Source organism: Protobothrops mucrosquamatus, unplaced genomic scaffold (assembly GCF_001527695.2).
Source record: "Protobothrops mucrosquamatus isolate PMUCROS unplaced genomic scaffold, P.Mucros_1.0 scaffold83, whole genome shotgun sequence".
NCBI classification, from domain to species: domain Eukaryota; kingdom Metazoa; phylum Chordata; class Lepidosauria; order Squamata; family Viperidae; genus Protobothrops; species Protobothrops mucrosquamatus.
The window spans coordinates 1,367,993-1,385,693 of record NW_015386460.1 but is presented as its reverse complement, the minus strand read 5'-3'; the positions used below and the strand labels follow the sequence as shown (position 1 = coordinate 1,385,693).

Sequence of the window (17,701 nt, the reverse complement as noted above, 5' to 3'; positions counted from 1 at the left end):
AAAGACTCATGCTGGCAAGAAAAAATGCTGTCAGCGTGGTCAAATGCTGGGTAAATGTCAATTTAGTTTTAATCCTATTTATTCTGCATAATTTTTCCACATGCTATATTTCTATGACCCTATTTTATTTGCTCAGTCTTGAACGTTATGTCTATAATTTGTAGGTGCTTCTGATAAATAAAGAAAGTGCTAAGGTACCATTTCAGAGCTCCCTGTAATACAACAGAAATAGTTACGCAGCTGCACTTCAAAACAAACACTTTACTCCCACCCCCATTTAATTAACAATATGAAATATGGCTATGGAGAAGGGAATGGGACACTGGATAGAGGTTGATGTTTGGAGTCTCTCTTGATCAGTAGGAAGGACTATTGTTTTTCTCTGGTGTTCTTGGCATGTCAAAGTGAGCAGCGGTGAAGACAATTAGGGCTAGTTCAAAGACTAACAGTATGGAAGTTCCTGTCTGTGTGAACAACTTCTGGACAGTTTCTTATGATCAATTATGATCAATGCTCCTGTGTATGCAGAATACCTTCTTGAGTTTTCTTTTGTAACCTCCAAATTTGATCTTTATGGACAACAAAGGCTAATTAGCAAATTTACTCTTTCTCACTTCTTCTACAACAAGATAATATGGAAATTGCTTAAATAATACATTTGACCTCAAAGATTTCAGAATATTTTGATATTTGTACTCTCATTTACATTACTAGAAATGTAGAGCATGCAATCCTTTACATGCAGATCCACAACCTCCCCCTCAAAGAAAAGGAGTGTTGGCTTACCTGAACTCCTCTTCTAAGCATGATGATGAAGAATCCACCAATGGGTTATTTCAGTCCTCCTGCCCAATCAGACTAAGTTGTCAAGTTGTCACGCCCCCTGCTTGACTGGGACCTCCCAGTTTCATCGACGGCGTAGCCAATGACAACAGTTCGACGTGATGACTCTCAGAAAAAATGCAATAAATACAACCCCCTAGCACAGACTCTAGAGGGGAGGGCGTGGATTCTTCATCATCATGCTGAGAAGAGGCGTTCAAGTAAGCCAACGCTCCTTCTCCAGCATGATGACTGAAGAATCCACCAATGGGACCTACCAAAGCTCCTGCTGTCCCTATGGGAGGGAGTCAGTTGGGGCCTGTGACCCTGATGCTGACACTACCTGTTGGAGTACTCGCCTACCAAAGGATGCCTCAGCCGAGGCAAATTTGTCCAAACAGTAATGCCTAATGAAAGGAGAAGGCGAAGACCAAGTCGCCGCCCTGCAAATGTCTTCTATTGAAGCTTGAGTTGCCCACGCCGCTGAGGTGGCAGCACTGTGGGTGGAGTGCGCCGTCACATGACTAGGAACGGGCAGGGCAAGTAACACATAGGCACCTGCTATGCACGCCCTGATCAACCTGCCAATGGTCGAGGCGGATACCTTTTGCCCCATGGATGAAGGATGAAAGGATACAAACAGGGCTTCAGACTTATGGAAGGCCGCCGTGCGTTTGATGTAACAGCGCAAGGCTCTCCATACATCCAAGGTGTGCCATTGCCGTTCCAAGTCATGTGATGGGCGAGGACAAAAGTTTGGGAGAACAACCTCCTGTGATCTATGAAAGACCGTGTTGATCTTAGGAATAAAGGAGGGATCTAACCTAAGAACCACCCTGTCCTCGTGAAACGTGCACAGGTCCTTCCTGACAGATAAAGCGGCCAGTTCCGAAATACGCCTGGCAGAGGTAATGGCTATCAGGAAGAAAACCTTGAGTGACATGTACCGCAAGGAACAGGTTCTAAGGGGTTCAATGGGTGAAGAAGTTAGGGCCTGTAAAACCCGGGGTAGTTCCCAGGAGGGGTATCTGTGAACCACAGGCGGTCTGCTGTTGGTAACTCCTTTAAGAAAGGAGCGGATCATAGGGTGCTGGGACAAGGACTCTGATGAGTCTCAGGAAAGCACTGTGGAAAGAGCCGCTACCTGTCTACGAATGGTGTTGGGCGACAACCCCTTGTTGACGCCCTCCAACAAGTATTCTGAGACCCTCGGGATGGTTACCTTGGATAGAGCCAGGTGATTCCTGTCGCACCAATGGCAGAAGTTCCGCCAGGTATGATCATAAATGCGATTAGTCGCTGGTCTCCTGGCAGCCTGGATCATGTCAATCACACCTGACGAATATGACTCCTGGGTCAGAGTGCAGCGTTCAAGTGCCAAGCGGCCAACTGAAGCCATTGGGGGTTTGGATGTTGTAGATCCCCCTGCGATAACCATATGCAACTGTCGGGAATCCGCCACGGAGCTGAGGTGGAGAGGCTCACTAGGTCTGCGAACCACGGCCTCCTGGGCCAGTGAGGTGCAATAAAGATTAACTCTGCCTGTTCCTCCAGGATCTTCCTGATAACTGCTGGAAGCAGAGGTAGTGGGGGAAATGTGTACAGAAGCCCTTGCGGCCATGAGCTGCATAGTGCATCTGTCCCCTCCGCCCCCGAGAGGGGAAGCATGAAAAGAACCTGGGGAGCTGGGTGTTCTCCGGCGAGGCAAACAGGTCCAAGATCGGATGGCCAAACCTGTCTGTGATCTCCTTGAAGAGATCCGGGTGTAGACGCCACTCCGAATGGTCCACTATTGACCTGCTGAGGAAGTCCACCTGCCAATTTGCCTCTCCCGAAATATGCTCGGCCCTGATGAAAATCAGGTTGTTCTCTGCCCAGGAGGCCAACACCCGAGCCTCCGTCATGAGGGACCTGGATCGAGTGCCCCCTTGCCAATTCACGTGAGCTTTTGCAGCCACATTGTCCGTTAGGACCAGCACATGTTGGCCCCTGATCACGGTTTGGAAGTGCTTGAGAGCCAGATGGATTGCCCTGAGCTCCAACCAATTTATGTTGTGACTCAGGTCTGACTGTGACCACTGTCCCTGAGCCATCTGGGTTTGGAGGTGTGCACCCCAGCCAAAGAGACTTGCGTCCGTGGTCACAAGGATACGATGAGGCTCCTTGAAGAGAGTACCCTTGCGCACGGCCGAAGATGTCCACCAGTCGAGAGAGAGGAGCACCTGGTATGGGACCCGTACCAACTGGTTGGAGGAACTGGTGTGCCGTCTCTGGTATGGGAGCAAGAACCATTGGAGGGTCCGGGCATATAGTCGGGCCCACGGCACTATCACTATGCACGATATCAACTTCCCCAGTAGTTGGGAAAGGAGAGCTAGTGCCACTACCCTGTTCCTATGTATCCTGAGGACCAGGTCTCGGATGCTCATGCGTCGTTCCTCTGACAGAAACACGTGACAAGAGTCCGTGTCTATCACCGCGCCCAGGTGTAACAGGGGGGTCGAGGGAGACGTCTGGCTCTTTTTGAAATTTATCAAGAACCTATGGTTCTGGAGAGTCCTGATAGTAAGGGCCAGATCCGACTGGGCGGTCGTGACAGAATTTGATTGGATTAGTATGTCGTCCAGGTAGCACTGGACGCACACCGGGACCAATCTCAAGTGTGCTGCCAACACTACCAAGATCTTGGTGAAGACCCTGGGGGCGGAGGAAAGACCGAATGGTAGGGCCCTGCGGTTGAGATGACAAAACCGCAGAAATTTGCGATGCTCCGGGAGGATGGGAATGTGCAGATATGCCTCTGTGAGATCTATTGAGATCTCCTCGCCTGACACTGCCCAGAATGGAATGGAGCATCTGCATTTTGAACCTCCGATACTGGAGATGGAGGTTCAGACCCTTGAGGTCAAGGATTGCCTTCCATCCCCCTGAGGATTTGGGGACTACAAATAGGATGGAGTAATACCCCTGCCCCACCTGGTTCAAGGGGACCTCCTCTATGGCCTTGATGTTTAGTAAATGATGAATGGCGTCCTCCATGAGCCCTCTTTTTGTTGGGTTTCTCAGGGTTGGACAAGAGACAAAATGGTTTATGGGAGTGGATTTGAACTCCAGGGACAGGCCTTCTCTTATGGTGCACAGAACCCAGCAGTCTGTAGTCATGTTTTCCCATTGGTGGAGAAAAAGAGTGAGTCTGCTGCCAATGGGAGGGGTCCCCCCTAAGTCACTTGGTGCGACGGTAGGGACGGCCCCCTCTGCCACGAAACGAAGACTTGCTCTGGGCCTGGTACCGTGACCGGTCCCTATAATTTGTCTTGTCAAATTGACGTTCTGTCTTGGGAGCTAAAGACCGGTATGATTGTCCCGTGTCTGCTGAAGCACCAGTCCGAAAGGACTGACGGCAGCCATAGGGGAGGAAGCGTCAAATGTCAAATGAGAGATGACCTTCTGTTTCTGTTTGTTTTCTATGAGGTATGGAGTTAATGCCTCCCCAAATAATCTGCCTCCCTTGAAAGGGGCAGTGGCCGCCCACCACTTGTGTTTGCTTTCGGCCCTCCAATTTTTAAGCCAGAGCAGCCTCCGAGCGACTACGCTGGAAGCCATTGCCCAGGCCGAGTATTTGGCGGAGTATAGTGAAACATCTGCCATATACTCAGAAGTTGCTATGAGTTTGGTCAGGTCCTGGTGGACTCTGACCTCCTCCAGGGGAACTCTGTCTTGTAGCTGTCTAAGCCAGGTAAGAGAAATTCTGGCGAAGAATGAGGTGGAGGTTGCCGCCTTCGCTGCCCATGCAGATGCTTGGTGAACTTTGCGTAATGCTAGTTCAGATTTTTTATCCTCCGCCTTAAGGGCATCAGATACATCTGCTGGTAGACTGGTTGTTGAGAAAAGTGGAGCTAGGGATTCATCCACTTTGGGCACCTCCAATAAGTCTGACAAGTTTTGAGCCATGTCAACAATTTTACGTTCAGCCACTTCTTGGGATGGCTGAGCTGCCGGAGATTCCCATTGCCCCTGAATATTTTTCAGGAATAAGGGGGGACAGGGAATTTGCAGACATCGAATTACCGGTTCGGAGAACAGGGGATTCGTGTCCTGTCCAGTTGAAGTCTCTGGGGTGGGGACCGGGTTGGAGGTGATCTTGCCCACTGCGCATGCTCTGTGTAATAAGGAAGGAAAAAGAGAAGCATTAAATAGCTCCACCATGGGCTGGGAGTCTTGCGGAGGCTCCTCACAGTCCGACCATCGGTCTGCAGCTGCGTCATAATCCGAAGCGCTGGAGGAATCTGACTCAGGTGAGTGAAATGGTGAGATCAATCCGGAATGGTCGAGTATAGGTCGTGATGAGGTGGAGGGCGCTGAGGAGGACCTCGGCATGCAGGCGTGTGATGATGATGACCCGATGAGGCCATGGCTTGGAGGACCGCCTGCGATATTAAAGACTGCAGCTGGTCGGTAAATGAGGTCTCATGTGGAGGCCGAAGCCCCGCTGCAGTTGGCATGAAAGTTGCTGTGGGTGCCGTGGAGGGGCCTGGTAGCTCAAGGTCCTCCCCAAAAAGGGGTGGATCTCCCTGACCAAAGGTCTGAACAGAGACCTGCTGATACTCAGGCTCTGGTGACCATGCCCTTGACGAAGCAGGCTGTTGTGCTCCTGTCTCAGGAGCCGCAGGTTGGGGGAGCGGAGATGTCTGCCCTTCCCTGGCTGATAAGCGTTGGGCCCGGGAGAATTGCTTCTCTAGGGCTCAGTGCGTGCGATCGGCCTGCTTGTTGCTTGCCTTACTTGCCTTCCTGCCATACTTGGATTTGGCTTTGGCCTTCCCCCTGGTCACCTCTGGAGTGGATTCTGTGGCTGGATTGCTTGTCCACATCCAAAGGGTTTGGCTCAGTGAGGTCTGCCATGGTTGGTCGAGAGGTGTTCCAGATGAGGCTCTGGAACTGACTCGCTCTGCAAGAGACGTCAGTTACCCCCCTGTGGGGGGACTGACTGCACATGGATTAGCATGAGCCGGCCCACTGGCTAAGCTGGACTCCTGCTAGGCGCTTCAAGGCGCTCATCACCAAGGCCAAGGACAATCCGTATGCCTAGATCTGTGGCCAAAGTGGTGACGAAATCACACGCGTCTCACAATAGTGGTGATGGTCAGGTCTTGGCAAACAACCACTAGATGCAGAGTGGCAGAAATTGAGGCTAAGGCGCGTTAGGCAAGCAGGGCTTGATAGATGCTTGTGGTATGTTGTTGTAGATAGATAGGTGGCATGTTGTTGTAAACTTTAACTAGTATTTGAATGAAAGCAGACTATACAAGTAGATGACTAGAATTAATTCAAGGCTTGTTGCCTATACATAGAATGGGTCACTCTAGACAACTATGAGAGGCCTCTCAGAGTGTTAAGAACTCACAAAATGGCGTCGCAACTGTGAGGCAGTTCTAGAATATTCCCTGTGGAATACTACTGCCTCACAAAAAGGCGGTCGTCCCCAACCCTGAGGGGGGGCAACCCTGGGGGTGGGATTCTGGTTGAATCTGGTTGTAAATACAAGTTCTCCAGTGAATCCTAATAACTTAAGGGCCCTTAAGTTCGGAGAGACTGGATGCTTCGCGCCTAATTGCTGTGAGGCGTGAAGGAGCTGACAGCCCCTTAACCGGGCATCCGTCTGAAATTCAACAACAGGGGAGATGAGGATTGATTAGACCTCTTCTCCCCCGCAGCGCTCACAATCAGCCGAGTTAGGCCAGTCCGCTGGGCTGCAGGAGACTTCGGAGAGAAGTTGCAGGCCAAAAACGGCCTCAAGATGGCGGCCGCGAGCAGGTGAGCATCGAGGAGGCCAGCAAGGAACAGAAGGCCGAGCAGCCTCAAGATGGCGGCCGCAAGAACAAAATTGCCGACGGAGGCAATCTCCGTGAAATCCGGCAGTGAGTGTCTCTGAGAGGGGCTGGGAATGAGACTTAGCGAACTGCTGAGTTACAGAGAAAGGGAAGGCACCCCCCAGTAACCTGATAGGGGCTGGAAAGGGACTCAGCTGGCTGCTGAGGTATGAGGAGAGTAAAGAGATCGCCCCCCCAGTGATAGGAGAGAAAAGTACTTCTTTTTTCCCCCGTTTAAAGGAAAGAGAGGATAAAAATCCCCTGTAGGAATAATCAGAGACTGGAAGCCTCCAATCTTCTGATTTGAAGAATCCACCAATTGGTGTAACAGTTTCAATAAATCTAACCTGCCTGGAGAGTCAAGTTATCACGTCCTCATGGGCGAAAGACTAAGATGAAACTGGGAGGTCCCAGTCAAGCAGGGGGCGTAACAACTTGACAACTTAGTCTGATTGGGCAGGAGGACTGAAATAACCCATTGGTGGATTCTTCAGTCATCATGCTGGAGAATATGCAGACACCTAGCAAAAAAACAACTTCAAATATCCCTAAAAAATTCATTTCAAATATCTCTAAAAAAAAGTCACATCAACAAACACACCTGAGATAAACAGAAAAGCACCCCAGATTGTAGCCCCCTCAAAAGGAAGATGAGTGTTGGTAATAGGAGATTCTATCCTCAAAGGAACAGAATCATCCATCTGCAGACCGGACATACAATCCAGGGAGATATCTTGTCTCCCTGGAGCAAAAATCAAAGATGTGTCTGAGACCTTAACCACAATGATTAGGCCCACAGATTACTACCCCTTCCTCCTCCTCCACATTGGGAGGAACGACATAACAAAGAACCTGAATACAATAGTGAGAGATTACAAACAACTAGGCAATAAAGTTAAGAAGCACAAGTAATATTCTCATCAATACTCCCAATAAAAGGCCAACACCCACTGAGGGAAAAAAAGAATTTTAGAAATAAACCATTGGCTAAAGGGTTGGTGTCGCCAAGAAAACTTTGGTTTCCTGGATCATGGGCTGCATTTCCTACGCAAAGGACTCTTGGCAAGGGATGGGCTGCACCTCATGAAAACAGGGAAAAATGTACTTGGAAAAAGACTGGCCCAACTCATCAAGAGGGCTTTAAAGTAAAAATTGAGGGGGAAGGGTGACCAATCTTTAGAATCTCTAGAACAGTGGTTCTCAACCTTTTTAATGCCGCGACCCCCAACCGGTTGTAAGTCGAGGACTAAACCAGTCGTAAGTCGAGGACTAAACCGGTCGTAAGTTGAGGACTACCCAACCGGTCGTAAGTCGAGGACTTTCCCTGCCCAGGAGCGCCGCACATGCGTGGTTCCGCCCCCTGCGCCGGACGAGGCGTAGCTGGCAAGCGGCAGAGATGGAGCAGGCCGACCACCAGCTGGCCCAGCCCAAGGGAGGTAAGGCACCCGCCGGAAAAGGGGGAAAAAAATGGCAGACAGCCTTGCTTGGCGACCCCCATGAAATGGTTGATCGACCCCAAATGGGGTCGCGACCCATAGGTTGAGAACCGCTGCTCTAGAACCCAAAACCAATCATAAATCCCAAGAAAACAAATCAAACAATGAGGTAGGCAGTGATGAATAAAAAGAAAAACTCAATCAGGAGATGCAGGAAACATACCCACAGACAGGCATAAAAGTCTTAAATGCTTATATACAAATGCTCAAAACCTGGGGAACAAACAGGGTGAATTAGAAGCAATAGTACACGATGGAAGGTATGACATAGTTGGCATTACAGAAACCTGGTGGGACGAAACCTATGAATGGAATGGACTGATGGATGGATGGATACAAATTGTTCAAAAGAAACAGATCTACAGAAATGCACATGATCAAAAATAAAATCTCTCCAGAATGTATATGGGTCAATGTAAAAGAGAAAAAAAGTGACATTGCCATAGGCGTATCTTACAGGCCACCCAACCAATGAGAAGAAATAAATGAAATCTTTGCCAACCAGTTAACAAATGTATGTAGGAAGCATACCACAGTAGTAATAGGAGACTTCAACTATCCAGATATCAACTGGGAGACAAATTCTACAGTGACCGAGAGATCAAATATATTCCTAACCAACCTAGCTGACAACTTTGTCACACAAAAGGTGGAGGAGGGAACTAGACGTAAAGCTATACTGGACTTAATTCTTACTAATAGAGAAAAAGTGATAGACGGAGTTGAAGTTGCCAGAACCTTGGGTGAAAGTGATCACGTCATACTGGATTTTAATATAATGCAAACACTAACAATAGAAAACAATCCAACCAGTGTCTTAAACTTCAAAAGAGCTGACTTTAGCGAACTCAGAGAGAACCTAGGAAAGACCCCATGGATAAAACTCCTAAAGGGGAAAACAATCCAAGAAGCATGGGAAATTCTGAAAAATGCGATCATAAAAGCCCAGACCAGCACAATACCACTGAAAAAGAAAAACAAGAAATTCAAGAAGAAACTAACATGGCTGCACAAAGATCTCTCTGACAAACTGAAAGACAAAAAGAACAAATTAAAAAAAATGGAAAGAGGGGCACATAACTAAGATTATCAGCAGACAGCCAGAATGTGCAAAGATGAAGTCAGGAAAGCAAAGGCTCAGAACGAACAAAGACTTGCAACAAAAATCAATGATAATAAAAAAAGTTTCTTCCAACATATTAACAACAAGAAAAAAATCAAGGAAAATGTAGGCCCACTAAAGAGAGAAGATGGCAAGGAAATAACAGGCAACAGGGAGAAAGCAGAGCTGCTTAACTTAAACTTTGCATCAGTCTTCACAAAAAAAGAAACTATAGCCCAACATGCCAAAAAAAAACACTGCAAAAGACAAATTAGAAACAAAAATTAAAACAAGCAAGAAAATGGTAAGAAAACACATATCTGATCTTGACGAATATAAACCACCGGGGCCCGAGATATTACATCCCAGAGTTCTGAAGGAGCTAGCAGATGTTATCTCAGAACCATTGCACACATCTTTCATAAATCCTGGAGCACCGTGGAAGTACCTGAGGATTGGAAAAGGGCTGATGTGGTTCCCATCTTCAAGAAAGGGGAAAAAACGGACCCAGGAAACTACAGACCAATCAGTTTAACATCAATATCTGGGAAGATCCTAAAAAAGATAATCAAAAAACAGATCTGTAAACAACTAGAAGCAAACAAAGTTATAACTAGTAGCCAGCACGGGTTTGTTAAAAACAGATCATGCCAAACCAATCTTATTTCATTCTTTGATTAAATGACTAAGCTAGTAGACCAGCAAAACCCAGTGGACGTAGTATACTTAGATTTCAGTAAGGCATTTGACAAGGTAGACCACAACCTACTCCCTGATAAGCTAGAAAAAGGTGGAATAGACAACATCACCACCAGATGGATCTGTAGCTGCCTGGCAAACCGTACTCAACAAGTAGTCCTCAATGGCACAACATCCACATGGAGAGAAATAAGCAGTGGGGTACCACAAGGTTCCGTCTTAGGCCCAGTACTCTTTAATATCTTCATCAATGAATTAGATGAGAGAATTGAAGGGGAACTCATCAAATTTGCAGATGACACCAAACTGGCAGGAGTAGCCAACACCCCTGAAGACAAACTCAGGATCCAAAAATATCTTGATACAATGGGCCCTAATCCAACAATGGAGAAAAGCAAAGTTTTACATTTAGGCAGGAAAAATCAAAGATACAAGTACAGATTGGGTGAGACCTGGCTTAAAAACAGTAACTGTAAGAAGGACCTTGGAGTCCTAGTGGATGGTCACTTGACTATGACCCAGCAGTGTGCAGCAGCAACCAAAAAAGCTAATACAATCCTGGGTTGTATAAACAGAGGCATGGAATCAAGATCATGCGAAGCATTAGTAACATTTTATAAAACCCTAATAAGACCACACCTGGAATACTGTAGCCAATTCTGGTCACCGTATCACAAAAAAGATGTTGAGAGTTTGGAGAAAATTCAGAGAAGAGCAACTAAGATGATTAAAAGCCTGGAGACTAAAACATACGAAGAACAGCTGCAGGATTTGGGTTTGGCTAGTCCAGGGCTAGGCAACCTTGGCTCTTTTATGACTCGTGGACTTCAACTCCCAGAATTCCTGAGCCAGGTTGAAGTTGAAGTCCAGTTGAAGTCTACAGTCATAAAAGAGCCAAGGTTGCCTATCCCTGGGCTAGTCTAAAGAAAAGAAGAAATAGGGGAGACATGATAGCAGTATTCCAGTATTTGAGGGGCTGCCACCAAGAAGAGGGGGTCACCAGAGGGCAGGGCAAGAAACAATGGTTGGAAACTGATCAAGGAAAGAAGCAACCTGGAATTAAGGAGAAACTTCCTGACAATGAGGACAATTAACCAATGGAACAGTTTGCTTCAGAAATCTTGGACACTCCATCACTGGAGGTTTTTAAGAAGAGGCTAGACAGTCACTTGTCTGAGATGGTATAGGTCCTCCTGCTCGAGCAGAGGGCTGGACTCGAAGACCTCCAAGATTCCTTCCAGATCTCTTCTATTCTATTCTATTCTATTCTATTCTATTCTATTCTATTCTAGTCTAGTCTAGTCTAGTCTAGTCTAGTATATTTCTAACATTTTTTACTGAGAAATATGTTCTATAGTATTGAGTGAAATTCACTCCCAAATAACAGAAAAGTGGATTCTAGCCAAAAACTTTTATCTTTAATACAGTCTACAATCTGTACACAAAAGATAATTCTAAAGTGCCATTACCAGTTTTTACCAACATTCTTTGGTAACTCCCTATAAAAGGAGTTAACATTTGATAAGAATGCTCTTCCTGCAGTATGAAGCTATTTTCCCCATAAGGATGACTCCTTATTAGTCTAGTTATGCTTGGAAACAATGGCAAAAGGATGCATTGAATAAAAATGCTATTTTTATTTTCAAGACATCAATGAACCAATGAAATAGTTTTTGCATCAACCCACAGTAATTTATAAAGGTAGGGCAAAGTGCTCACCAAAAAACAAGTAGAACAAAGTAGAACAAATCACTTAAAAGCAAATGGTACTGGGGAAAGACATGCACATACTCACCCACCCAAAAATTACAATGGTATCTGTATAATCCTTTGAAATAGAATTCATCGTCAAAATGATAGGTGACATTTTTGTTTTATATGTAAATAGCTAAATCACTATTGGGCCATAAAAGTATATTCTGCTATTAAAACTATTAAACATATTTTAATATACAACTATAATTAAATATATTACATATTAAAAAAAGACCCAGTTTTGGTTTAGAATTTAAGGCACCAAGAGAGTGTGAATTCTATTCTTGCTTTAGGCATGAAAGCTAGCTGGGCGACTTAGGGCTAGTCTTGCGCGACGTATCGTGACTTTTTCCCCATTGCCGGCAATGGGATGGGTGCGGTTTTGGCATGACGCATCCGGCCCGTGGGCCGGCAGTTTGACACGCCTGGGCTAGTCACTTTCTCTCAGCCAAACCTACCTCACAGGGTGCTTGTAGTGAGAAAAATAGGAGGAGAGAGTATTATATGTTTGCTGTCTCAAGTTTTTTAAATAAAAAATACAACGGAGGCAAGGTTAAAAAAAATTAATTAAATAAAAAATGTTTCCATTGTACAGACTGAATGTTAAGATTATATTAGCGGCACAACAATAATCCCTCAGTTTCCAATCACTTACAGGAACTTTGGCAGAACACCACACTAAGGGTGTGGCAGCTAATGAGTGTTTCAAGAAAGAACAACCCCACTTACTGACTATTCTTTAAACCAGAGCTGTCTCGAACCTCTTCACCAGAGGCAGCTGAAGCAAGAACAGTAAGTTGCAACTTGATTGTCTGACTACACTCAAACTAAACTCCTATAAAAAGAACAGTTTTCACTATCTAAGCACTTTGGACTCATTGAAAATTAATGCAAATTTATTTGTTAATTTTAAATAAATAAATACAAGGTTGGACTTTAAAACTGCCTTTGTTCTACTTGTTGTTGTTGTTAATTGCGAAGTCGTGTCCGACCCATCGCGACCCCATGGCTGAGTCAAATGTTTTATTTTCAGTCTTACTATCCAAAGAGCACCATCATTCAGTTTCTTAATGTGAAATGAAATTATAGAACTGCTTCACACAACCCAATCAACAAATGGCTGAGTTCACATAACACATTAACTCAAGATTGGTTCAGTTGTTTTGCTGAATATGCTCCAGTTGACTGGATAGATATATTGGACTAACTATAAACTACAGTTAACTACAAATAGTAGTTAGTAGAAATATTGGACTAACTATATGTAAACTACAGTTAACAAACTATATAATGGCTAACACATAAACATCAAATAACGTTAGGGCACAGTGCATGGTCTGGTTCTGTATGTCTTTAGTACGTTTAAATTGGATTGTATTTAGGATGTGATTACACCTCAGCTTTTAGGTTCAGATTTCCAGAACAACAAAATTTCAGTGGTCTAGTGGTTCAAGTACCAAGAAAAAGCTGGAGACTGTGAGTTCTAGTCCCACCTTAGCCATGAAAGCCAGCTGGATGTCACTCTTAGTCAAATTTACTTACAAGTTGTTGTGGGGAAAATAGGAGCAAGAAGTAGTGTTAGATATTTTCACCACCTTGAGTCATTTAGTAAAAAAGATAAAATAAAGTGAGATATAAATAAACAAAGTTCTCTATATTTTGTCTACTGGAAAGCATATTCAGACATACAGTGTCATATGGGTTGGGATGAATTAGTGTATTATGGACTCTAACTATTCATAAACAATGATTTATGTCTTAATGTGCTATGTGAATCCAACCAGTTGTGATTTATCAAACCATGACACCATGCTTTATCTTGTCTGGACCTGTAAAATAAATAGGATTAAACCTGATTAGTACTTGGATGGACAGTATCTGATATCTCAGGGTAGTAGGTTAGACTATGTTCAAAAAAATATCTTGGAAAAATGAAATGACAAACTAAAAAAGAAAAAGCTCTTCTTGGCCACAACCAGGATTACAACACAACTCAAAGTCTGGACTTGATTTTTATGCGAACCAATGTATAGTGCAATGAAACATAATTAGTTAACTATGGTTGAAAAAAAGTTTAATGTCTGAATTTACCCTGCGTATATTTTCTCAATGGAAAGCACTCGTATGAAGGGGGAAAAAAACCTTGGATTCAAGATTATTTAAAAAGATCACCTGCTTCCACATGATTCCCCCCCCCCATCTGTTCAGATCACTGGTAGAGATCTCATTTCATTTGACCTTCATCAGAAATTTAGATAGAGAAAATGAATGTAGAGGTGGTTTCAGAGAAAGTGCATTGCCTTCCATTTATATCAGAGGTGGGGAACTACGGCCCCTTTATGACTTGTGCGCTTCAACTCCCAGAATTCCCAAAACAGCATTGAAGTCCACAAGTCATAAAAGGGCCATAGTTCCCCACCCTGATTTATACTGACAAAATGTCACCTCAATTTCTCAGGCCTCTGTATGAATATCTGTTTAAAGATTTTCACTTGCAGCCAATCTTTGCTGAAGGTTGGATTTATTTCAGCCTTGTTCTTTTTAACAACTTCTACCTTTTTTGATCCATACACTCATAATATCATTTTCTGCTAATTTTTCTTACTATTGTTGAATTCCTTTTATGTTGCATTTATTATTGTATACTTTTATAAAGTTTATGAATTCTATTTTGAAGCTACCATGGGAAGTAGACTGTTAGGTAATACAGAAATGTAATAAGAAACCATACAATAATATTTAACTTTCAGACAAAAACATAGGTAAGCATAAGGTTCCATTTTGAGAGCTTTACCTTGACAATTTTACTGCTGCTAATTTTGGTCATCAGTATAGATTGTACAGCATTTTAATATTGGTGATGCATTTTTTAAATAAGTCAAATACATTTGTTAATTATAAACACATGCATAGCACACCGATTTATGACTCCTGCTTTGTTTTGTAGTGCAATGGTTATCTGCTGATCTTTTAAATGTTACAACTATTTTAAATTATGTTATTCATTAAGTTGCCTATTGCAAATACTAGGGTTGTGGGGATAAATATTTAAATCAGGGGTGGATAACCTGAATCCCATGGTTTCAGCTTATAATTCCTTCCCCCCCCTCATTCCTCATTTGTCTTTCTTTAGCCTGCTCTGAATGCACTAAATTTTAGGAGTGCTGCTGACAAAAAAAATATGTTATTTTCTCCTATCATTTTAACTCAGACAACACAGAAAGTTAAAGTCTTAAACTGACTTTCACAGCTGGGGGGAGGGCATTAAAAAACCCCACAGCCCAGCACAAAATGCCATAAAATCCAGGCTCCATCTCTATGTTGATGCAGCTGCCTCATTTGGCATCATATTCCCTGACAGTGAAGACCCAAGTCTTTCAAAAATGTGTAGCTGTGGCTAAGAAGGCCCACCATTATTTTTAATATATTGTATGAAACCAGTAAATAGACAACATAAATCTTTGCTAAGATACAAAATATCCCCAGCTTTCTACTGTAATTCTGATAATGAAATACTCCAAACATCTCCACATTCCCTTCTCTTCCCCAGCTGTACTCCTACAGTGCACATTACCGGAGTGGATTTCTGGACTGATGTCTGCATGCCTCAGCAACATTTTACCTCTTCATGGTCAGTAGGTTAACAGAATAAGATGTGACCAGATGTACTAAACTGTTTATAGGAATAAAGCCTGTCCTGCATGCATAGTGTCATTCTGCTCCAGGAACAACAACAGGATTCAGCTGATGCTGAAGCAGTCCTTGGTAATCCAATATCCATAGCAATTATTTGATCATCCTATATTCCCACTTGAATAAAACTGCTGAAGTGAAAAACCCAAGGAACTTCCCAACTTTTTCATTCCAGTACTGCAAAGTGAGAAAATTTATACATGCTCCAGCCAGCTGAACATATTCTCTGTACAAGCTTTCAGCTGTCCTAGATCTGATTTTTTTCTCAACAAATGGAGAAAACCAACCACTAAGAGTGTCAACTAGACATATAGAATGGAACTGAACTGCAGAGTAAGAAATCAGATGTAGAACTTCAGAAAAGGATCCAATTTAACAGTGGTTGCCTATAGATCTTATCTTATAGGAAGACAGGAAAACTCTTCTAGCTTTTCAATAATGGCCCATAAAGCAATAATTCTTACCTTTCTTTCCTGCAGGGCAGGGGAGAAATATAGAGGAAACCTATTTATTACAAAGCTTCAAGGAAATAAATTACATGAGTGGGCTTTAATAAGTTTATTAATCCTTAATTTGCTAGATGTAAGTATAATTCTTGTCTCTGAAGTAACTGACAAATAGAGCTATTTTTCTAGGGGAAAAAATCTTGTCTTATAAGATTTACAAAGAAATTATATGTTGCTTGATTATATAATTTGCACAAGGCTTGGTAGTATAAAATGGTTCCACCATCAATAGTCCTGGTATATCTGAAAGTTTTGCACATATTCAGGGTACTCACAATGTGAATTGACTATATGTTTTCATTTTTTGCCTCCACGTCAGTCTTGGTGATTACATGAACAAGTTCCTGCAGTATTCTTGGCAACATTTTTGAAGGGGTTGGCTATTGTCTTTGTCCTAGGGCTTACAGCCAAAACTGATCCAAAGTCACCCAGCTGGTTCCTAGCGATTAAGGTGCTCCCAGTCCAGCACCTTAACTACTAGACCGAATTGGCTTTTTACACAAGTCAAAATGAATAAATCAGATCCTTCATAGTTTTAAAATATGGCCAGGTTTTCAGAAAGCATGTCATTATAAGTTAATTCATTACATTGCTTAGACATTTAAAAAAACATCCTTCTGAATTTTGAGGCCTCATCTTTAGAAAAACTTAAAAACGATTTGTGAAAAAAAGTGAAAATAGCAAAAAGACATGATTCGAAAGGTTTTAAACAGAAGAGAGGAGAAGGCTGCTTAAATTTAAAGCTTCCGCCTGGCTTTTAGGCAAATGTCCTTTCTTGCCGGTTATCTTGGCTGGGGAACTTATTTGTGGTTTGCTTTGAGTGAAGAGTGGTAGGAGGTGGAAATTTCAAATCCTAGCAGCTGTGTTAACAAAGTTAAAACAAACAACCCGATTTCCTGCCCTTGCAAGTCATACTGACCAATAAACTAAGCACGTGGAGTGCGTACACAAAGCCCCTAAACCAAAATGGGGCTTGAGGTAACGTGAGAATACAGGCTTTTTGTTGGCGCGTATGTTTATATTCAGAAGCCAAGTAAGTTTGTGGGACTTACTTCTACCAATATAGATTTGCATTGCCTACGACGGCCTATTGGAAGTGCTAGACTTACTATCTCAACCAGCATGAGGACTCCGGGAATCGTCTTCAGAAATTCTTTGTCATAAGCGAGCGTGCTGGAGCTGGACGTGAAAGTAGCCGCGAAGGAGCTGCTGGTTGTGGTCACGGTGTGCGAACGAGCGCTCTCCTGGTGGCTCTCACGGGGCGGCTGTTCCATCTTCAGCTGCAGCAGGAACACCGTCGAAAGCCTGATCGCTCGCTGCCGCAGCCAAAGGCAGGCTCTTCAATCCGAAGGCTCTGGACCTGTGGCCGAAAGTTGCCGTCCGGAGAAGCAAATTACGCGCAGGGTTGTTCGGGAGGTGGGAGTTTTAGCGCAGCGGCCGCAAGCGTCGCCTGTGAAAAGCCCCACTGGCGGGACTCCCGGGGGCAGAGCTAAGGGGACGCACGCGGGCGGGGAGGGGAGAGGCTTCCGTCACCTGGGGCCGTGCAGTTTGGGGAGGGGTCGGGGAAAAGGAAAAACAAGGGTTACGCTACTTCCAAGCTCTATTGCTGCTTGTTCCAAATTGGCTCGGTTTGGAATTTTGCCGAGCTAATAAGAAACGTTATCTTGACCGACTTCACTGTTGACTGGGAACACTTATCTGGGTAGGCGCCTCTGAAGTGAGTTCGAATTCCGAAAGAGGTAATAGAGATATGGCTGGATC

The 17,701-nt window shown here is 44.0% G+C and overlaps 1 protein-coding gene across 1 annotated transcript in view; it reads right to left on the bottom strand.

Moving 5' to 3' along the window:
* CMTM8 (CKLF like MARVEL transmembrane domain containing 8) overlaps window positions 1-17,372 on the bottom strand; it is a 39,434-nt gene extending 22,062 nt beyond the window's left edge. The window contains exon 1 of the mRNA XM_015812426.1: window positions 17,050-17,372. Within this exon, the coding sequence (XP_015667912.1) occupies window positions 17,050-17,214 (165 nt within the window). The 5' untranslated portion in view covers window positions 17,215-17,372. The remainder of the gene's footprint in view (window positions 1-17,049) is intronic.
* Between the last annotated feature and the right edge of the window lie 329 nt (window positions 17,373-17,701).